This window comes from Oryza sativa, chromosome 4, assembly GCF_034140825.1.
Source record: "Oryza sativa Japonica Group chromosome 4, ASM3414082v1".
Taxonomy (NCBI): domain Eukaryota; kingdom Viridiplantae; phylum Streptophyta; class Magnoliopsida; order Poales; family Poaceae; genus Oryza; species Oryza sativa.
In genome coordinates this window covers 5,700,117-5,723,788 of record NC_089038.1, presented here as the reverse complement: position 1 = coordinate 5,723,788, position 23,672 = coordinate 5,700,117, and the positions used below count along the sequence as shown (strand labels likewise).

The following is a 23,672-nucleotide window of genomic DNA, read 5'->3' as shown; positions in this document are numbered from 1 at the left end:
TTTTGTCCCTCCGTGGTTGCTCGTAAATGGGCTGATGGGCCGTCCTCGCCGCGCTCGTGCGATGCGGAACGAAGGAAGCAGCAGCGCCGTGAGATGCCGATCGGATGATGGATCGACGCTGGACGTCCCTCTGACGTTGTGCGCCTAACGTCAGACGATCTGCTTCCCCCGCTGGTAGATTTCAATTATGGCTGTGTTTAGTTCAGCGTAAAGTTTGAATTTTGGTTGAAATTAGAGATGATGTAACTGAAAAATTACGTGTGTATGACAAGTTGATGTGATGGAAAAGGACTGTAGTTTGAATCCAAACTTTGGATCTAAACACAGCCTATGACTAACCATTATTTGCCTGCGTAATATTTTACTACTACTATGAGGTATTTACTATTTTAAAAAGTCTAACCCTCCGATTTAGATTATAAATCGTTTTGAATTTAATCAATCAAATTGCTTCAAGTTTAACCAAGCTTGTAGAAAATGGTTTGACTTCGACCAAAGTTAAAACCACTTATAATCTAAAACATACCAAAGTTAAAACCACTTATAATCTAAGGGAGTACTTAATACCAGTTTACCGGAAATCGCAACACTCACCATTACCGTTTTCTTATCAGTCACTAATATTTCACATTCAAGAACCAGCGACCAGGGGTTATCGGCCAAAAAATTCTGGCATGATTATTATACATTTTTTTTTACAAATCCAGACAAATACATCGCAAATATATTGCAAATATGTTAAACGATGAAAATGCAATCAAAGGAATGAGAAAGGCAAAGGAAAAGGAAAGAACAAAGAAAGCAAAGAAGGAAAGAACAAAGAAAATAGCTGTCAATGGAATAAATTGAATTATTGTGGTAAAATTTTTATTTTTTGGTTCTCGCAAGATTGACTCCCGGCTAGGGTTCCAGCGGTTACCGCTAAGGATCCAAGATTAACGTTGCATAAATGCAAAGGTAAGTTATTTTGGGGTAACTTATCCTTATCTATTGAGAGCTACAAACATAAATAAATCATCATATTCTACAAAATTCTCACGTTCCATAACTTCCGGAAAGTTTACAAGATAACCCACAAAGCCGCCTCCAGAAAAACCCTTTTACTCCAAGATTCTTGCCACTAATTATCATGGCATTTTGTAAAGAGTCCAGGTATCGCTGACAAAATGAACCGGGAAAAACAGGAAAGGGAAAAAAAGAACCAAGCAACGTTTTCTAAGCACTACTCTACAATTGAATTAGCAAGGGTCACTATTACTTACACAATGTACAACAGATCTGACCTGTTCCACCTGTACACTCAAAACAAGACTTAAACCTAAGCCTAAGAACTCCAGAAATCTAGTTTACTCAAAATACCAAGGCTATTCTAACCACGATCAAAATGTATGCTAATGCATATCTAACTTTAATATATCTGCACTAGTCTGGAATACTCCTAGAAATTGGAGGAAAAGTTGCAGGTTTAGATCACTAGGCTGCCTCTCAAATTCAGAATGTGGCTGACCAACCATGAGATAAAAGGTGGCTTGTCAGCACCAAGCATTTCAGTGCCCTTCTAAGCCTATAAGTGATTACATTGCCCAGAATCTATCAGGGTCAGGGCTAAAGAGCGAATAATCTTGTATCTCCAGATTTGCTAAATGCCAATTGACGAATCCAGCTTGCAATGATTTGACAACAAAGAGGATAATAGGCAGTATCCACCATTCATTGTCTTCCCTACTCTTAAAGCTGCACAAGATTCCAGAGAAAGAAGAGACCAGCATATCAGTAAAGCAGATATGGCAAGGTGCAGGTTTTTCCCTAACATAGCTAAAAGAACAATTAAGTCCTGTGAATTGCCATTGAGAAGACAGTTAAAAGAAAGTGTAGAATATATAATCTAGATATATATTTAAACAGTTTTTTTAAGAGTTCTTTTAACAGATTAGACAGAAGACATACTAAATCCAAAATTAAAAAAAAAAACTACGGATTGAGCTTCCATATTCCTTTATCAAGGTGCAGAATATATGACTACCACATATTACATCACAGATAGAGACAAAATCAGATGTCCCCAATTTATAAAAGATTTTGGTTAATGAATCCAATTTGAAGAATGCTATTTATTGTACAAAACAAAAGGTTTCAAGTTGTTCAATTTAAATAAAGACAATTCAAATAAACATACTCCCTCCGTTTCAAAATGTTTGACACCATTGACTTTTTAGCACATGTTTGACCGTTCGTCTTATTCAAAAAATTTTGTGAAATATGTAAAACTATATGTGTACATGAAAGTATATTTAACAATGAATCAAATGATATGAAAAGAATAAATAATTACTTAATTTTTTTGAATAAGACGAATGGTCAAACACGTAAAAGTCAACGGTGTCAAACATTTTGAAACGGAGGGAGTACTATTTTAGGCTGGTCACTCATTCAGGTTTTCGATAAAGTGAGTATGCCAAAGATATAGGAAAATGTTGTTGGCTATTACCACCAGGACCAAAAACACACACAATCGTACATACAGGAAATGAACATTGGAGACTAGTCAACATGAACTCATATTACATCAATTATCTTTCTGTTATTCCATGCAATAACTCTTGGGTGATTTAAATTCAATGACTACGGGTAACTCACAGCAGCCTATATATGATAATCAGGTTCATGAACCACGAATCCAAGTATATGGACATGGTCACATCTCCTAATCACCGAGAGCATGCACCCAACATCCAAACTAATCATTCAACTAATGCAAAAACAATGTGAACCTTATTATCATCACATGTATGGCTCATGCACTCATAGAGAGGAACTGATATGCTTTCCATGGTCCATCACTACTAAATGCATGCAGGAAGAGACTTGTGCACAAAAGAACATGAACAAGTTAACTCCTAACAGGGACTTTCTTAACCTAAATTATATTAATTTAGATTTGGATATAAATATATATTCTGTTATAAATGTATTTTGCAAACTCTTATTATTGCAACCAACAGTGGAAAATTTTGGAAAGGTTGGTAGATCTGTAGCATGTAGTCTTTCCCAACTAGACATGCCTTGAACCCACGATATGCAGCCACATGGGCATCCCTAAATCCCCAGAAATACTGCCTAATCTCTTATGTTAGTTTTGATGTGCAAAGTCATAGGATAATCTGGTTGGGAACATATCATGTGCACACAAGCTTCCCGTGCACACCAACTAGCAAATGTCACAGAAAATTCTACAAAAAATTAGACACATAGTTTCAATAGTACTACACCTACATGTGCAATCTTATCTTCAAATTCATTATATTTTAGCCGTAACAAAAAAGACAAAATCCTGACAGATTTTTACCCTTAAAACTGTCAGATTTTTCACTTTTTTATTACGACTAAAATATAATGAATTTGAATATGAGACTTTGCATATATGTGTAATACTATTAGGAGTAAATGTCCATTTTGTAGAATTTTTCGTGACATTTCCTAGTTGGTGTGCACAGGAAAGTTGTATGCATAAGGATATGTTCCCAAGCTAGTTTCCTGAACATTGGAAGTCACCTTTTCTTTATTTGGAGAATGAATTCTGGAATTCAAAAGAAATATTAGAACTACAAACCTTTTAGTGTTTAGTGCATGAGGAACGGAAGACACTGATAAAGAAGACAGCCCAGAGTACAAAGCTCCATAAATGATTGCTACAATCTGCATAGAATAAAAATTGCATATAAAATCTCCACCGCCTGTTATGAATAATTAAGCCATAAAATTGAGTATATGAACATTACTTAAGTAACAGGATGCAAACCAACTCTTGTTAGGCTATTCTGAAATAGAACTTTGTAACAAAGCATAACAGATCATGCTACTCATGCAATACCACAAATAAAGGGGTTCTTAGACAAACCATGAGAGGAAAGGCTTACAATGTTTATGACAGAAGTAGTATTCCAAAGTGCAAAAATACGGGTCACGGAAGATCTCTTTGGTCCTCGGCTGAAAAGTGCATTGAGACCAGCAAGAAAGGGAGACAGCAAAGCAAGGGGAGGAATAAGAAGTACAGCAAGGAATGCTCCAACAGATATCCAATAGTACTGCACAAGCATAAGCAGGGTGACGGAAAAATCACCCAGTAGTATAATACATATAAGCAGCTGCAAAGTTTCCTGAAATATTATAGCATGGTTCCAGTAAAGATGCCTTCCTCTCAAATATGTGTGTAAAACAGGATTATAGTGCTTACCGCATAACCAATGGGCCTACAATTTTGCAATAGCAATGAGAAAGGGAAAAGATAATCTCTTTTACATTCCAGTGATTTTAGTGTACCCTCATTGATTATCCCACCATTCACTCCACCTGTCAAACGCTTTCTAGAAACAGCATAGCTTGTGCAAGGCTGATCTTGATTTAGCTTCTTGGAACTGATGTTCTTCCTGTAGGATTAAAAGCGATACCACTATTTTACACAGCAAGAGTAATATTAGTAAAATATGATATTGTGATTGGTAATTATTTCCATACCTTGAGCGATCGATGAATTCTGAGACATGATCATGCTGATGAAGACTCTTATAGAAGTGCTCATTGACAGCAACAACAATACCTAGCTGATAATAACAAGAAGCAGTGGCTTGGAACCATCCTAACTCCACTCGAACACCATGCCGCTCAAGTTGGGGATTTCCATGACTATTAATCCAAGAAACAACAGGTCCCAAAGTTGATCGGATGTTCCCTTGCCGTACTGTCCTCAACTGAGCATTCAAGCCCGCAACCAATCTGTTCCAGATCGCAGTTGACACATACTAGAGAAAGGGAATGAAGTCAATGGAAATGATTGGATAATAATTTTGCACTTCTACATAGAGGCTTCAGATATCTAGAATATCATATCTAGACTGTTCATTATCTAAATACAGCATCTGCATGCTTTACTAGGTCCCAAAAACTATGCACCAAACATATCTTGGTCAGTGGCACCAATAATGTGGAACAAAGTGAACTGTCCTATGTGATGATATAATTGGAAGTTTGGAACACCAGGAATGTCATTAACATCCCTATTAAGTTAATCTTATTTTTACCTGGCCAAGAAGGTTAGATAACAATGTATCACTGTGTAGGTAGTATGGAGACATATAGCTTCCATCACCACCAAAAATTAAGCACATGGGAAACCTCTTCTGGATTGTGGATGTAACATCAAGTCGTTTCTCATCACCCCCGAGAAAGAAATCAATGTACGCGACCATCAAGTCTGGTGTAGAACCAACCTGTAATGCTCAAAAATTAGCCATGTGCTCTCGTTATAGGCTAATGGTCTGTAACAAAAGGTGATGCACCTGCTGTTTTGAAACACATCCATTCCTACCACTTTTTTTTTCTCTAAAATGCAGGACGAATATTCCTAACACTTCACTACTCATAGCCAGAACATATAGGATGTTGAGTTACTACCTCCGTCCCAAAATGTAGCTACCTAGTACAGGATGTAACATTACCTAGTACTACGAATCTGGACAGTAGTCCAGATTCGTAGTACTAGGTAATGTTACATCCTGTACTAGGTAGCTACATTTTGGGACGGAAGTATTAGCAAATAACATCATTCAAGGTATTAGTATTTATTGGTTATTTAAGCTAAGTTCAGATACATCTTTAATGTATCATTAAAATGAAACTCTGCTGAAATTGGCTAGTAAGTTAGTTCATACTAATAAGTTCTGGCAAAAATGCTGCTACATCCACGTGGGGTATAACTTGATTGATTTTAAACAGCCTACATATTGTATAAAACCAAGAACGATTACTGTTCATTATGGTGCAAAACTGGACCAGACAGTTCTTGTTTTGAAAGTTATCACCACTGCTGGCTCTAGCACCACATAACATTATTGAATTACAATTACTGACCTTCAAGCCTTTATAGAGTGCTCGTGATCTGCAAGAGCGAAGACATGAATGGTCATATTCAGATTTAACGTACTCTTGAAGACGATGGATTTTCTTTCTTCTGCGCCATTGCTTCCAAGACCAGGCACAAGGATATGCAAGTACTGAAAGTATACTATGTATAGATCCTTCCCACCACTCGTATGCAGCCACCAAATTGATCTCATCGATAAAACGGTTAAAAGCATCTTCATATCTGGCAAAAAAAAAGTAACAAGATATCACCTATGGCAAGGAATACAAACAAAATACTGATGGAGACATGAACATTCTTCGGAAATATATATGACATAGTTGGGATGGTGCAAGTAAAATATATGGGACTTTACGGAAGATCGTTATTCTTACAAATTGCATGAGATGGGATGGTGCAGCCGTGCAGGTACATTGTTTGGTTGGTTATATAGCATGGTAGGAGACTATCTTTGGTAGGTCATTTGGTAGTTTTTTAAATGATATGCATTATATTGCCTGTAGCTTAGTTTTTTAACATGATTACATGAATATTCATTTCTGCCAATAAGTTCATGAAAATGACCAAAAGATTATTTGGATCTTTAAAGGTATGTTTTTATATCGAGTTTCATCTGTAACATCAGTACTAAGCATGACATTTTGATCTGAGTCTAATCATTATAATTCCAACTTCCAATCGCTCATAAAGAACAATGCAATTCTTATGCAGGTAGTAAGGTATGATGCTAGTAGTAGGATGCAATGTAGAATGAGCCAGCTATTAAGAAATTTAAATAGTGTATGTTTTCCCTGTTCAACATTAGTAAATAGTAACACGTAAAGTAGCTTTTTACTATAGAAAATGTATTTACATTGTGAATCATTATGAGATGAAATAACTATAAGTGATACTCTGCTAATGTAGATTCTTAGAAAATCTTACACGATTCCGATTATAGCATCAGGGGGTGAGTAAGGAAGGTGCCAAGGTTCCCGGAAGGTGTTAGGTCCCATGAAGTACATTCTGTGGGCATGGCTTTGTGTTTCTTCTGCCCTGCTAGCCCCAGGTACCTACAGAACAAATCAGTGCCACCATTTATCGAAACAAATACAAGCAGAAAGATTTCTTTAACAACCTGAGATAGAAAGCATAAGTGGTTTCTGGACATCCTTTAAAATCCAACTGCACTTTGAATCAGAAACTATTGGAGAAATTATGAATTTGTAAAAATCATGGATTGAGCATTTGACTATTGTGAGTTGACGTGCAGATGCCAGATCTAGTGATTTCACAATGGGGAAATATCCAGTGAAAACCATCAAATAAGTGAAAACCCATGAAAGCCATGCCCATAAGTTCTCTAAATTTAGACATAGATATAGGCATTAAATACTTTTCTACCAAATCGCAAGTCCAAATACAGCTTCATTTGAGAAATAAGACAAATTTCAGGTGAATAGCGTCATGTTACTGTTCACCTGAAATTTGTCTTTTTTTTACGCCTAAATAAAGTTTGAGATTCGGTGGGAATGTATTTCATGCCTACACCTATCTCTAGTAATCTTTTCATAAATTTACAGAACTTTTAGGTCCAGTTTCACGGGTTTTTACTTATTTGATGGTTTTCATCGTATATGTCCCCTTTCACAATAGCTCTACATTAATATTTAATCGATCCTAAGATTATGTTGTATGAATTGATACATACCTCAGCCAATGAAAGCAAAAAGGGGAAAGAAGCACAGCCATCATTGTGGATTGCATTTGTTGACCGGTATGTGATGTCACTCTCACCAATCTTGACTCTGAGAGCACTTAAGACAAGTGCCAAAAGAATAATGGTAAAAGATAGGATAATTGCAAAAGACCAAGGACCACCAAAAGTATAAATAAGTTCCTCAAGTGGTGTGTAACAGTTTGGCATCTTGTACTTAGAAGATATGCACTTATATGGGCAGGACGGCTCGGTAACACCACCTAGCATGTAAAAAGTTAATGGTTAGTTTCTCCAATTTAACATCATAAATTTTGGAGTTACAAGGCAATTAAATAATTATAGTTCCACATAAGACCATGTCTTTCCAAGGACCTACCTCTTACATATATGAAGTCAGCGCGGTTAGGAAGACTATCCAGAGAACAAGGCATACACAGAGATGAATCGGACCCAACAACATTTTTGTATGTACCGATTGGGCATTCCTGGAATATAATTTAATCATTACTGGTTGCGAACAAACTAATAAAAAGCATTTGCTAGTTACCAAAACAATAGTACATAAAAAGAAACTACCTAGTTGCAAAGTATTGACCATATCAATATAGGATGTTTTATTAGCTCATGGATACAGATAGAAAACCCGGAGTACACAATGAAATCCTACATAGTTCAGTTAAAATTAAAAGCGTGTCTGAATTTGCAAGTGACACAGATCAACCTGGCCATTATGAACTGTTAAAAGCATAATATAAACAGAGGTCTGTGTTCAACTAACTGTTGGTTAAGAACTCTGAGCATCAAGCAGTAGTTATTTTGGCAAAATGTTGCTTAAGATTATAGCAGTGGCACAGTTATTTGCAGTTTTGCACCCTCTGGGGGGCAAACAGTTTACGTAGTAGCTGCCATGCATCACCACAAAAACCATTATTTATAAGGAACAAATAACCACCCCATCCTGGTATTTCTGGATAAGGGCGAGAAACCAGTGTGGCAACCCAAGTTCAAAATAGTTTATCTACGAGTGGTGGTGATATCAGAGGACATAAAATCTCCTCTATAACCCCTATAATTTTCCTCTATTCACATGGAGAGACCAAATTTTGGCTCCTATTGCACACATCTAGCATGAGGTTAACCAACAGGACAGAAGGACACAACTATATTCTCCCTCTTACATATAAGCCTTATATGAAATAAAGAGATTAAATTTCTTGAATACACACATTTAAAATAATAATATTATTTCCTATGGATTAGGTTATTATCATAACAGGAACATGAAGCAATAAAGGCACAATGAGAGAAGTGCTCATACGGTGCAAAATGTTCCATATAGTCCAACAGGACACTTTTTTCCTGTTACTGTTCCAGTTTCTCCAAAATGTCCATCATCATTACCAGATCCTCCACTATGCAAAAATAAAAACAACAATAAATTTTCAGAATATTTTTTTCTAAATTCTAGTACTCAAATACTTTTTGTTCTAGCTTTGTCCTAAGTCAAGCATGTATATCTTTGACCATCAATTTTTAGAAATCCGTATAGTTCAAAATATGAGTTGTATTTATTAAAGTATTTGTCAGTGAATCTAAAAAAAAATCATATGATGTTAAACCATATGAGTTTTTAAAAATTGATGGTCAAAGATATACATGTTTAAGGACAAAGCTAGAACGACAAGTAATTTGAAATGAAGGGAGTAATACTTTTCAGGATCAAAGCAACACGCAAATTTAATTCCATGACAAATAAATAATGGGCCATGCAACAGCAATACTAGTAAAAGCAGGACTATATCCTGAAGGTCCACGAGGATGGTAATAATAGTTGCATTCATGAAGTAAGCATGCATTTCGAAAAAAGATGCACAAGGTTGCTCAGGATCACTGATCATGTAGCATACTATCTGTAGGTCCCTGAACACAAAAACTCAACTGGCAGGACACTAAGCTTGTAGCGTAGTGCCACTTGCACCATTTTGAGTACAGCTAAAATGCAGAGATTACACTGAAATAAAGGGATAACCATGATTTTGAGCATTAATTCATTATGGGAAGCCAAATTGCCACATTGATCATCCAGCTTAATAGTTGACATTTTTCTTTTGCAATAGCTTTATGATTGACATTAGTTTGGAACAGCTCATCAGTGGACATGTCACTGTATCTAGTTTTGAGACATGCATCTACATTAGAAGGCAGAAACTGATTTTATGATGACAACCAAGCAACCTCTTTTACTATATGCAGTTATCAAATAGCCATAGTTTGCATACCTTGATGCTACTAAGCCGTTGACAGAAGCAATCTGAACATACTCATCCCCAGTAGCAATATTTGACCAATGGAAATGGATTCTACCACCACCACCACCTCCTCCACCAATTAAACCTCCATTGCCACCAGAAGCTGATAGTGATGAGTTTCTCTCTAGCAGAAGCCCTTGAAGAAATAACAGGATTGTCCCTCCAGAACCACCACCAATCCCTCCTTTATATGTCCCATTCGAATTTTTTTTAGTGCCTCTATGGCTTTCACCATCAGAGCTCAAGGAGCCATAAATTAGCAATTTTGATAGTGGCCATTTCATGGATCCAACAACTGGATTACGAAATTGTCAGATATTAGAACATAAAAGGAATACAAAAAACATTGCAAAGTAAATGCAATTAGTTTCAGAAAAGAAAAGGTGAATTACATCAAAGGGTAAAATCAGTATAATATGCTTATTTGCAATGCATTACATATGTCAAGAATAGAAGAATGGAAAGCAAATTGCATTAACTGTATATGGGGACTCATATGATCAAATTAAAAAGCTTGAAAGAATACAAAAATTCGCATGGAAACATCTAATATGAGGGTACAAAGGATATAAAAGACTGCAATATAGGATTACAAACAAAAGATGGTACCTACCAATTAATCCCCCACCAGCAGTGTTATCAGTTGACTCAGAGGAACCACTGCCACTCCCTAGCTCACACGGAAGATCAGCACTGCCATATTGTGGACCTCCTTCACTTCTCATCCCATTGTAAATCCCTATGCCACCCCGGCCCCCATGCCCAGCACCACCACCAGCTCCATATTTGAGAAACTTCCCTTTCCCAATGCCTTCCTTGCAACCTATCAAAGAATCCGAATTGATGAGTGCACAAAGTTATAACATTGATAAATAATGCATTCCAGTTGCTTTACTGATTACATCAAGAGAACACAAGAATCACCTAACTCTGAAGCACTTATTGTGCCATTATTTGTAACAGTGACAGTTCTTGCTCGATGAATGTGAATTATAATCCCCCTGACTATGCCACTGACAGTTATGTCTTCAACACGGCAAATCTGCAAAATGTGATTTTATTACCAAGAAGGCAGAAGCTTAAACACAATCAGCACGCCTCTTACTGCTGCAACTTGTCGAGATTCACATTTACATTAATATAAACACAAATATAACAATAAGTATAGCACTAATGTACTATCGTTTCTATCAGCACAATTGTTCACAAGGAAATACATAAATATTAGTGAAACAATCAATATACACGAACATAAGGGTGTATTTTCATTCAGAAGATGTCCCTCCATATTAAGGCTTTGTTCAGCATCCTGTGTTGGAAACACATCTCTTGCGCACGGAAAACGGAGTGGTCCATTAGCGCGTGATTAATTAAGTATTAGCTATTTTGTTTTATTTTTTTGAAAAATGCCATGTGGGCCCATGATGTTAGTGTCCACTATATGAAGACAAAATCCCTTCTATGACCCTAAAAGTTTAGCTAATCCCTTCTACACCCCTGAATTTTGCTTACTTCCTTGTATACCCCTAAAATTTGATTTTGATCCCTTCCATGCCCCTTCCATCAGTTGACTGTCTAATTTCTATAAAAATAACCATTTTACCCTTTGGATGAACATAAAAATTTACGAATTACATTATTGGAAATGTAAAAGTTTGTCGCATGAGACTATTATAGTTATGAGTTTGATGTGTGACACATTATTTATGACAAAATATTTTTAGATAATGAAATAAAAAATACGTATTTATTTTATTTTTAAAAGTCATAAAAATGAGGAGCATACATACAAAGATAGGACTGCGAATGCTCACCATATTTTTTTTATGAATGCTCCCGATAAAAAAAATCTATTGTTCTATTAAATTTTAAATAAAAATTTTTATTTATTACATTTGTTTTATTTTCAAAATTTATGTTAAAATTTTCCGCACTAATTATTTAGTCCCATTTTCTACATAAAATGCACATATTCTGCACTCAAGCAAAATTTTCAATCGTTTTCAAGCTTATATTCAAACCTAAATCATCAAGGGCATTAAAGACATTTGCCACCAACTTAACGGTGAAATGAAGGAAAATGTGACGGCAAGGGCATGGAAGGGATCAAGTTAAATATCAGGGGTATAAAAGGGATTGAGTGATTTTTCAGGGGTATACAGGAAATTTACTCCTATAAATCAAATACAATGTGTATAATTTATATCAATTGTTCATCACTATGAGCAATTGTGTAGCTCGACATACATGTACAAGATTGTACCAAATATGATATGATGATTAGAGTGGGAATAATTTTATTTTGCTTTTTGGGCTTTCATGTGATCCTGTTGCAACATACGGGTATTTAGCTAGTTTGTACAAATATATGCAACTATTAGTGTTTGAACTTTGAAATCTGATATTTGCCATTTAATACTCGTGTGTTACAGATAATGTTGTATGAGAAAAAATGAATAAGTTCAATGAAATTCAGAAAACTGGCATAGGCTGCGTTCTTTTCTCAGTTCAACAGTGATTACGGAAAACGGAGCGATCCATTAGCACATGATTAATTAAGTATCTGCTATTCTTTTTTAAAAAAATGGACTAATATGATTTTTTTAAGTAACTTTCGTATAGAAACTTTTTACAGAAAAATGCACCGTTTAGTAGTTTGAAAAGCGTGCTAACGGAAAACGAGGACTAGAACTGAGAAAAGAACGCAGCCATAGAATGGAGAAGGTTCATGTTATTGTATGACCATGAAATTTGTAGTGCATATGTCAATTGACGTGATATGCAGGTAAAACACTTCCATAATCAAGTAGACCGTCTATAAGACCTATCATGTTGGACACTGGGATGGAAATGATTATGAAATACACAAGTGTAATTTAAAGTCCATTTGTCACAACCCTCCACTCAGAGAGCGTCTCTGATTAATCCTCTGTTATCACTTAAAATATAAAGCTAATAAAATAAATGAGCTCCAGAAGAAAAGAATATCATAGTGTTAATGAACTATCCTTACTTGTAGTGTGAATGATAGAGAGTTGTTAACATGGCAATCATCAGGAGGTGTGATTAGCTCACTGGGGCAAGTTTTACTTTCACAGCGTGAAAGGGCATCCCTGATAAACACAAAAGTTATTCCACGGCATTATTTAAAAAGAAATAAAGATAATTAGTTTCACAGTGACATGAGATATCTTACAAGCTGCTTTGAACAGCATCATCTAGTGGTGCCTGAACAAATGAACCAGGACCAACCTGCTCATAGTCATATAAAGGGAGGTTGTTAGTTTCGAAAACAATCAAATGGAGAAAATTTTAATGAACACAAGATGGTTCGGTATGGGCAGCTGAAAATAAAAATGCAATGAATAAACTCCAAAAAAATATAATGGCATAGAATTGAGAATACATCAAGTTGATTTACTTGCTAGTTCCTAGTATCCAAAGTAATTGATTCATCGCTCTAATGCAGAATACGACAGAAGAAAATTATACCAGTGTCATTGGCACCGAGGACCTATTTGTAAGAAAAAATATTTACATTTTAACCCTTTTCAGAACTTCTTTACAAATAAGTCCTCGCACCAGTGTCATCGGCACCAACCCCCTTCACATCAGTGGCTTAGCTTCCAGGGGGGGTGAGGGTATCGGAGCCAGCATCGTTAGCGAGACGTTGGACCTCGGCACCAGTAAGTTTGTTTTTTCAGGGGTCTATTTGTAAAATAAGTTTCCAAAAAGGACTAAATGTAAAAAAATCCAGCTACATCTACTGTCTAATTCCATGTTCTTAAACCCCAATCTCCTTCAAAGGGCACTGCGAGTTCAAAAGAACAGCGAACCAAGCTTACAGAACGATAAAAGGCACCTAGTTCTAGCTAATCACATTCTTAATAATAGGAGATGTCTAATCGTAATACTAGGTTAATATATTTTGGGATGGAGGGAGTAGATTATATTAAGAAACAGCTTTAAAAATGCCCCTCTGGTGCAGACAGTCTGAAACTCTGAATGCAACCCAGCTCAAACATTTACTTTGTAAGTTATAGGGTCTTTAAGAAATTATAAGAAACTAATATATTTGTGATGGAATATAGTATATCAATTGTCCCAGCATAATATGACTTAGTGGATACCTAGTGGAAAGTGCATATAAAATAGAGGTATTATCTAGCATATACAAAAGGTAATGTATAGCATAAAGATACACTGTACCACAAATGTTACAAAAGGATGCAATTAATCTTACTTCAATGTTGTAAAACAGAGAGAGAAAAAGTCGGCGTGCTTTTATTCCATCACCAGGGCCAGTCAAGTTAAGAAGTCCTTGCCCATAGACTCCCAAAGCAGCATTCGAAGATATGACTGACCCATGCTGTAGTAGTTACATTAAAAAAAAATTAAAATTCCACAACTAACAAAAAGTTGACAGTGAGTTTTTTTTTTCAAACAACATACCCTGAGTACAACAAGGTTTCTGGCCTCAAGCATAGATGCAAGAACAACATCCTTACCCCCACCATCTATCTGAATCTCAGAATCCCACATCAAGAGCACTTTCACATACATTCTGAAAGCACCATAGACCTTTAACAAGAGGTGGAAGTTAGAACTACAGAAAATACTAACAATGTTTGAATGGAGTTGCCATACACTAAACTTAAAATGCTCTATATAGCAGAGGTGACAGATCCAAAAGAACCCATATGGCAATACCACATAAGGTTCAACTAATAATACCTACATTTGATCAAAAATAAACCTTAGCTAATTTATTTATTTTTAATTTAACTCCACTGTATCAAATAGCACTTTCATGTCTGAAATTGCTGAACGTAGGGCACTTCACCAACACTTGTGGAGCAAGTGGGTGAACCACGTGAAGTATCTGATGCTCCCTCACGTGTCAAAGCCATGTTGGGTAACACACTCGCATGGTAGGATATTGCTACTCCGCTTTCAGGAGTTGACGATTCTACTGATAGTGTGTAACAGCAATGCCACAAGAAGTCCTAAATAAAAACCCCCCCTGTATTGCTGTGGGAATTTGCAGGGAACAATTTTGGACAAAAGATGATAAACTTTGTACAATCTGACAGCATCGTGATGAATCGAATTGCAGTTCCGTTCACAAGTGGGCTCTAATGCAGCCCAAACAGGCCTGTGCATTTGGCTGGCCTGGTAGGTTTAGCAGCAGGAACTACTAAAAACCAAAGTATCCAAGAACGCCAAGATAAAATCTAATAGCTCGCGTATTCTTGCTGTGGCTCACCTAAGAGTTTCTTTATAGCATTAATTGCAGCTAGTGGGTCACAACTCACAAACTCAATTATATAGAAATATAGGGAAAAGATTAAATAAAATTAACTATAAAATTCATGCCATAGGGTGTGGAGCAAATCAGAAGAGTAGCATGAACTAACAAGGTCCAGAATGGTATTTCTATAAAAAAATATGTGAAATGAAATCCACAGATTACTAGTCCCTCCACCCACAAATAAAGGCATTTTAGGTTGTTTATACAAAAATTAGGTTAAGGAGAAAAGACTTTGGTGCCCCTTATTAAATGAGGGATGGTTGGGGATGGGAGGGCTGATTGGGGGTGCGATGGGAAGAAATTTTAATGAGATGTGATTGATGGTACAGGTAGTACTCTAGGAATGCTTATATTTGTGGACAAAAGTCAAACACATGGAATGCTTGTATTTGTGGATATAGGGAGTACTATACATATATATTTACTGCAAACAGAACGGGACAATTTGATAGGTGAAATTTGGGTACAAAATTATGAATTATTCCATGTTATGGCCACTGAAAATACAGCCAGACGCAACAGCATAATCCTTGCTCTACAAAGATGCCACAGTTGCATCCAAGGCATAGGTCATACTGTCATAGAGTATCACCACAAGGCAGAAATCCTACAGCTCAGATCAAATGGTGTTAAATATGTAGTTATGCACCACATATAATTTCCATTTGTCAATTTTACATATTAGCCCGTCGAGTCACTTGACCCCTCATGTTTCACATCTCTCAACAACTTATAAACACTATTTTATAATTTTCAACAACAAATATTTACATACTTCATTTGAGGTATCATTGTTGTTTCAAAACAATATAAAGAAATTTCATATCTCTTTCAAAATTTAAAGATGTAACATAACATTTATTAGAAACCAAGTACGAGAATGTTTTTTTTGTTGACATAATTTAAAGTGTTTCAGGTAAATAGCATAATTATATGTTATTTATACTATCCCGTAGCCGGGGTGATAGCAGTGCCCTGCCCCGGCACTAAAGATGATATCTCATAGCACACTATAAAATATATACCGAGTTGGTTAATTACGTGGGGCTTATGAATCATTTTGGCACCATCAATGATTGAAAAGACATACCTTTATAACTGAGTCACTCATTAAAAGCTCTTCTGCAACCAGCTCAAATTCTGATATTGGATTTTCAGACAACCCAAAGCTGATGCTACCCTTGCTAAGTAGTCTAATTTGGCCTGTGACCTGATAAATAGAAAAAAGGAGAGAATGTATTAGTGGACAGGCAGGTACGCATAAGTGGAGATGGTAATACAGGAAACAATAAAAAGCAGCACCTCGCAAAATAAAAATAAAAAGAGCAGGTAAAAGGGAACAGATATGTGTTTTAAGAACTACTCATTTACTGGTGCTTGCTGGATTTCATAGTTTCATTGTATTCTGAACTTATACAGATCACTCTGTTGATTCATTTCCTCATCCATGGTTTTCAGATAGAATAGAAAAGCTGGCTTTTGTTAGGTTATTGTTCGGTTGTTTGCTACCCCTTGTCACATTAAACAGACTAGCCCCACGTTATCAAAGATCATACAGCATGAAAATCAGGCACAACTGCGCATCAACTTCTTTCATGGTTTTATATGTATCAATAATTTCTGTAAAAATAATTGTCTGATGGCCCGTGTAATGGAAAAGTTATAATTAACGACATAAATATAATAAGCTAACCTGAAAGATAGAAAGGAAAAGGCACATAAGGAATGAAAAAACATAACAGTAGAGTGAGAAGAATTGCCAAAAACAATTATTACATGTATTGATACTCTTATGACATTGCACTATATGACAACAGAGGGCCACCACAAGCCAATTCAAATAGTGCTACTCCCAGGCACCCATGTCACAACCTAGTCAGAGCATAGCAGCATTTCAAATGGTGGCGTCAAACCAACTCAAACATCTGGCACCACAGTACAACCACATTAGCTTGTTACTAGAGTGAAATGGATTGGATTAGACCAATGGGTATCCTAACCCACATTTTTTTCCCAAATTTAGAAATGGGTACAATTAAGCATAATAAAATTAAGGTAGGTCGGAGTTCAGAAATCGGACAATCAGGACAGGTACATGACCACTTCAGATAGGAAGCAAACAAGTAAAGCAAGATGGATGGCATATGCACATATAGAGCAGGATATGTTGAACTAACCAGAACACCATGTTTTCAAGCCTTCAACTATTAATCATGCGTATGTAAGTAACATGTATCAGCAGCCTGCACAACAAAGTGACAAACCACACAGCAATATGACTCATGGCTAGGTGGCTTAACCCTCAGCCCGGTGATCTCATTTTCGACTCCTCAAAGCCGCAATACTACTTTTGGTATGAGCAAAGGAAATGGAAATGAGCTCGACCGAGCTGATTGAAAGGTAGTGATGGGCTGGAATAACTAAAAAGCTCAATATAGGATATCTGCACGGATTCAGATTCAGGAAATTGCTATCCAGAGGTTTTCTTTTTTCTCGAAAACGCAGGAGGGCTGCATTTCATATCATTAAGAAGGAAGAGTAAAGTAAATTTCAGAAAACTCCATCTTTTATGGTTAAAGTTGCAGAAACCACATGTATTATGGCTTGTGGCACATAACCACAGGTTTATGGTTTAAGTGTTTCATATAACCCCACACTTATTCAAATCATATTAAATTTATCATATCTGAAACATTATTCTATACTACTTAAAATGTTAGTAGTGGTGGTGTCCGTTCAGCCACACCACCTCCTACCACTGATATTTAGACCCCACAATCTATAGTATTACACCACCCTCCAATGAGTTCTCTCCCGCTTCATTGCTGGTTTATCTTAAACTTCGAAATCACCTACTTATTCAATAAGGAAAATCATAAAAGCATTACTTTGACTAAATATGTGCTTAATTGACTTAATAAGCTATAAACTGAATTTGTTCCAGAGCAAAGCACGGGCTCTTAGCTAGTTTTTTAAAGTAGTGAAGAATCGAACCAATAACCTTAGTCAAGAAATCAACAATTAAAATTTTCATATAGACATATTTTCAAATTTTATGTAAATCTTCACTCAAATTTCAAATTTTGTGAAACTTTAGAACCATAATAACTGAGGTTATGTGCCACAAGCCATAATACATGTGGTTTTCTACAACTTTGACCATAAAAGGTGGGGTTTACTGAAATTTACTCAAAAACATATATACAGAGAAGAAAAACAGGGAGAAAAAAAGGGGGAAACAACCCCTCCTCTCCCACCACCAAGACAAAACCAAACAAGAAAACAGCCTCCGTATCATAAGTTGGACTATATGTTCTCATATCCAAGTCCAATTAGTTGCAATAACTGGATATGGTGTCAGATCAGAAGGGGACTATCTAACCACTTTAACCCCTCCTTGTTACAGACAACATGGTTTCATATTTTGTTGTGCTAATATTTAGAATCAGATTGGCACAGGCCTTATAATTTATTGCCAAATGTCTTTAAAGGGAATACAGGGAGAAACTTTAAAAATGGATGTTAATGTGGTTTACAAGCAATAGTAAAGAACCTCAGCGGACAAGACATCATAGGACTTTTTTAGAGGGTTAGAATATCCCAAGGGATTGAGCATAACTGCCTAAGCTCCTTGCATCCAAACAACACATTAAGTATGTATGTTGCTGTGCAGATGCAATACAAAAGAACATAGAGACATGTAAACAAAAGCATAAGTGATCTTCAAATCGATATTAATGTCATCATGTGCAGACCTGTACTCTGGACCACAGCAATGGGACCAAGACTTTAGCATTACACTCCACAAGCACATTGGACCAAAGTCTAGTCATCGGGAAACCCAGCAATGGAGTTTCTGTATGTGTGGTGTAGTTCCCATTGCTGACCTTTAGAGTCTGCAAAGAACTTTCATATATTGTACCTGCTGCACCTGCATTCTGAGGGCACCCAAAACTTTGTCCACCTGATGAATGTGAAAAGGAATATTTTCCATTACAGGAAATAACAGGAGGAATGCATTACAAAAATGTTATAGAAGGACAAAGTACATGTTAAATATATACAAAATTCAGCACCATGAATGGGCGCAAAAGGTGAGAAACTGAGAACTGTGTCAGCTTAAAGAGATGCACAAAATTTTCAAAAGTGGAAAAAGGTCCTAACCATGGTGAATTCACAATGGAAGAATAATCAACAAAAAAGTTATAGAATTCGTATTAAGTAATAAAATTATGGAAAATGAGGCAAATAAAAATCTAGTTGAGTAAATTAAGCTATTCAAATCATGGAAGTCGACATTTCTAGATAACGACCAACTGACCATGATTATTCAAAATTTCCATTTCAATTGTTCTTTTACTTTGCTCTACAATTTCCCCACCCTGCTACTAAACTTTATATTGTTTTCACTCTACATTCTAAAAGCGCTGCTAAGCTACAAAACACTTACTGACGCGAATATAATGTAGAGTTCACATGCAACGACTCTAAGGCCCATGTGCTCAATTCATTCATATCTAGCTCAAGCACTATTCTAAAACATGGCCACCTAGCCCTCCTAAGTGATGTATTTCAACAGAAACACATTTCTGTGATGTCTTGTGGCAAATACCACAATTTTGGAGTGCCTTCTGGCAACTTTTCCCAATAAAAATACAGAAAAGCTTTTACTTGCAATGCAGCTAATAAAGTGCACTAATTGAGTGAGTTCTGCAAATGGCATACTAGCATCAGCACGTCCCAATGACAATAACTTTGGTGGAAAAAATAACTAATGCTAGAGACAAATTAACCAATACGTGACCCACATTTCTGTGATGTCTTGTGGCAAATACCACAATTTTGGAGTGCCTTCTGGCAACTTTTCCCAATAAAAACACAGAAATGCTTTTATTTGCAATGCAGCTAAGCCAATAAAGTGCACTAATTATGTGAGTTCTGCAAACGGCATACTAGCATCAGCATGTCCCAATGAAAATAACTTTGGTGGAAATAATAACTAATGCTAGAGACAAATTAACCAATACATGACCCAAAAGAAAAAAGAAAGAAAGTCTGTAGACAGCAATGTATATCAATTGCACCTATGTCATTCTGTATTCTATAGTTTGGCCAATTATGTTCTTCTGGGGAGAAACAACAGTAACAGATATCAAAAGAGCTGCATAAAAACAAATGCCAAAAAGTACTCACCATGAACTGTAATCTCCAGATCTTGCTGAATGCTGTAACAGTCCAGAGATATCCTCCCACCACCACCTCCACCCCATCCATTACCACCAGCAGCACTTATCGTACCATTTCCATATCTAAGAATGGCATTAGAATAAGGAGTTGGATCTCACAGATCACCACAGAAAGCATAGAACAGAAGTATGGGGTTTGATTCAGTAAAACTCCTAGGGGAAGGTTTACAAACAGTTAATAAGGATAACTTTGTATTTAGAACAATTGTTAACTAACAGTTAATCAAGTTGAGGATGAGTAATAAACCTATTCTGGTCCTATAGGGCTATTCAATACCAAGTGCTGTTGAAACCTAAACCAGCAATCTCATGTGGACAGAGCAATATCACTGGAAAGCAGATGAGCATTTTTCATGTTGCTGGAGGTGCACAGAAGTCAATGAGGGTGGGGGAGCGCAGAGGTGGTTGCCATGGAAGAAGGTAATGGGATGCATGGGGATAGGAGCATAGGAGCACAGAGTTGGACGAAATCTGAATCATGTTATAGGGGAAAATGACATTAATAATGCAATTTGGATTAACAACAACTTGGATTCAACTTTGAGTGGGTTTCAGTTTTCTAAGGAACAATATTGTAAAAGCCTGTCTGATAGAGCAAAATATTGTGTAAGATAACATTCAAGTCACAAGCAGCTGAGCAAAGCAATTGAACCAAATTGTATACGGAATGAAAGAGACCATCAAACCTACAGAATACGGCTTTCCAATTCCTTTTAAAAATAATTCCAACTAAAACTTCTAGATGCGGATCAATCCAATGCTTTATATAGGGAAATGGCATGGTAAATCATCAAAATGCTCTAAACATTTCTGAGATAGCACTACCTAATAATGTTCATAAGAAAACAACTAAGTTGTCAGTCGGAGTGTTCAGTTTATTTATCTATATATCACTCATATTCTAACATTAAGTTATGTATAAAGTTCAGGTTGTTATGTGGTAAAGCAATTCATAGTAGAACAGGCGAAATTCAAATAAATGCAGTTCTTACAGCTTGAAAGCATATATCATAATGCTTCCTCCAGACCCGCCGCCTCCTTTGAGACTGCCCACACCACCTTCAGCAAGTACATCGCCGTCGACATTCATGAACTCACTTGCCCTGAGCATGACACGGCCTCCACCATCTCCCCCAAACTGATGATCAGCAGCCATGCTACCACCCTTGCTGCCGTAACTCCATGGCCACGCCAACGTGGACCAAGCATACACATCACCTCCCCAGTTGGTGTCATTGGAGACCTTACACGACGCGCCACGCCCACCGTGCCCCCCTCCGGCACCTTCAAGGCTATGAGGCGTCCCACTCGTCTGCGGAGGGGGCTCTCCGGCAAGCCCGGTGGTGTTGACAGTGGAGCGTTGATCCAGCGACACGTTTGTCGCGTAGAGACTAACGGAGCCCGCAATCAAATCCACGTGCTCGCCGATGGTGATGCTCCCGGAGACATTGATGGCGATGTAGCAGCCGGCGACGGGGCAGATGATCTTCACATGGGGCGAAATCACCACGCTCCCGTCGCCGTACACGCAGAGGTCGCCGTCCAGCGAGGAGCTGGAGCCGATGACGCAGGTGGTGTCGAACGACCCGGACCCGTTCATCTCCTCGCACGACCTCGACCTCGCCGTGTGGCTCCCGCACGGGAACTCCCCCCGCACCGCTCCGCCATCGAAGGAGCGACCTCCGGCTCCGCCTCCACCGCCACCCTCGTCAGCGAGGACCAGCCCCGACGCGGGGGACGCGCCAACCAACCCCGCCACCGCCGCGGCGACCACGAGCACCACCACCCACAATCCCACCCGCCTCATCTCCGCGGATCGCCCCAAAACATAGCTCAACGGCGGCGGGATTCGCCCGGGGGTGGAGGCGAGGCGAGGCGAGGGTACGGATCTCGCGGCGGATCGATCCCCGAGCCCTAGAGCGGCGAGGCGGTGGAGGAGAGAGAGAGAGAGAGAGAGAGAGAGAGTGGAGACGAAGCAGCGGAGTGCTACGCTACGCTGCGGCTGCGGCTCGCGAGGAGGTGGGGGAAGGAGGAGAGAGAAAGAAGAGAGAGAGAGAATGAAGGGGGATGGTGGCCAGCTGGCGTGATTTGTGTGGGTGGGGTCAGTAATCAGTCCACGCTGTGCTGTTTGCTTGCTTGATCACCTCTCTTACCATCGTCGTCAAGTGGGAGGATTAGAATTAAGCAAAAGCGATTAGTGGTTAGTAGTCGTAGTAGTACTAGCGAGCGACGGGGAGGGAGGGAGAAGAGAGACGGTCGCTGTCGCGTCATGGTACATGGCACCGGTGTCTTCCATCCGTTCCGTCCGCTGTCACAGGATGGAGCCGCGGGGCCGACGCTGCCGTACGTGGATCACCGCCCATCGGTTTTTTTTTCTTTTTCTTTTTCTTTTTCTGCGGGGCGGTTTTTTTTCTAAGGGTTACGTATGATAATGCCACAAATCAAACCACCAAATGATCATATATATTTCTTTATATTTCTTTTTAGACCAGCATAAAAATATAGTATATTTAAAATTCAGATAACACATGTACAAACGGCCTGATCAGCCATCAGATAACACATATACAGAGTTAAAGAGTGTTTGTTTGAGCCGTTTATTTGAACTGGACAGCTTGGTTTAATGGACACACGCAAATGTGATGGATGATTAGCTCATGAGTCATGATCAATTACGTGTTAAATATTAAAAAAATAGATTTATTTCATTTTAAAAAGACTTCTATATAAAACAATTTTACATAAAATAATTGTTTTGCGGTATAGAAAGAGTGTCATTGGAAAACTAGAAAGTTATCGTTTTGGGTTGCTGAAAAGAAATCGGTCTAAAAGTTATGGTGAAGTAAAAACCTTACACCGTTTCTCAAAAGGAAAAAAAAGAGAACCTAGCCCAAGAACCCATAAGAGAATAATACGTGATAAGTGATTTTGTACTCTTTGTCGACCAACAATATTTTAATTCATTGTGTTGAAAAATAACCTAAAGTAATATTTTTAAAATCGGAAATGCTAGATACCAGGATATCTTTATTAGCGTTCAAGATGGGATCCTCTCCCACACTCATGCGACTATGGATAAAAATGACGTGGAGAACACCATATTTCATGACGGTCGTTGCGGCGCAGAGACAACCAGATTTCGCACAAGGTTGCGGCATGGTGGCGCGGTGGGTCCGTTGCCACAGGT

At 37.8% G+C, this 23,672-nt stretch overlaps 1 protein-coding gene across 1 annotated transcript; it reads right to left on the bottom strand.

Annotated features, from left to right (window-relative positions):
• Positions 1-1,068: 1,068 nt before the first annotated feature.
• On the bottom strand, positions 1,069-22,498 carry LOC4335101 (uncharacterized). Its single transcript, XM_015780667.3, has 22 exons — positions 21,478-22,498; positions 20,433-20,548; positions 18,995-19,203; positions 16,330-16,449; positions 14,381-14,509; positions 14,172-14,297; positions 13,125-13,180; positions 12,942-13,041; positions 10,853-10,970; positions 10,542-10,751; positions 9,899-10,223; positions 8,938-9,031; positions 7,996-8,104; positions 7,611-7,879; positions 6,845-6,972; positions 5,908-6,142; positions 5,079-5,267; positions 4,516-4,799; positions 4,235-4,427; positions 3,918-4,157; positions 3,611-3,696; positions 1,069-1,734 (listed from the first exon to the last, which is right to left on the bottom strand). Exons 1-22 carry the CDS (start codon positions 22,290-22,292, stop codon positions 1,575-1,577), a joined length of 4,311 nt encoding a protein of 1,436 aa, XP_015636153.1. The 5' UTR covers positions 22,293-22,498; the 3' UTR covers positions 1,069-1,574.
• Between the last annotated feature and the right edge of the window lie 1,174 nt (positions 22,499-23,672).

Coding starts and splice junctions, on each gene's coding strand:
- LOC4335101 (XM_015780667.3), bottom strand. CDS start 22,292: ATGAGGCGGGTGGGATTGTGGGTGGTGGTGCTCGTGGTCGCCGCGGCG. Junction 8,105..8,937: donor TATATGGAACATTTTGCACC/GTATGAGCACTT, acceptor ATTATATTCCAG/GAATGCCCAATCGGTACATA. Junction 6,143..6,844: donor GATGCTATAATCGGAATCGT/GTAAGATTTTCT, acceptor TTTTTTTGCCAG/ATATGAAGATGCTTTTAACC.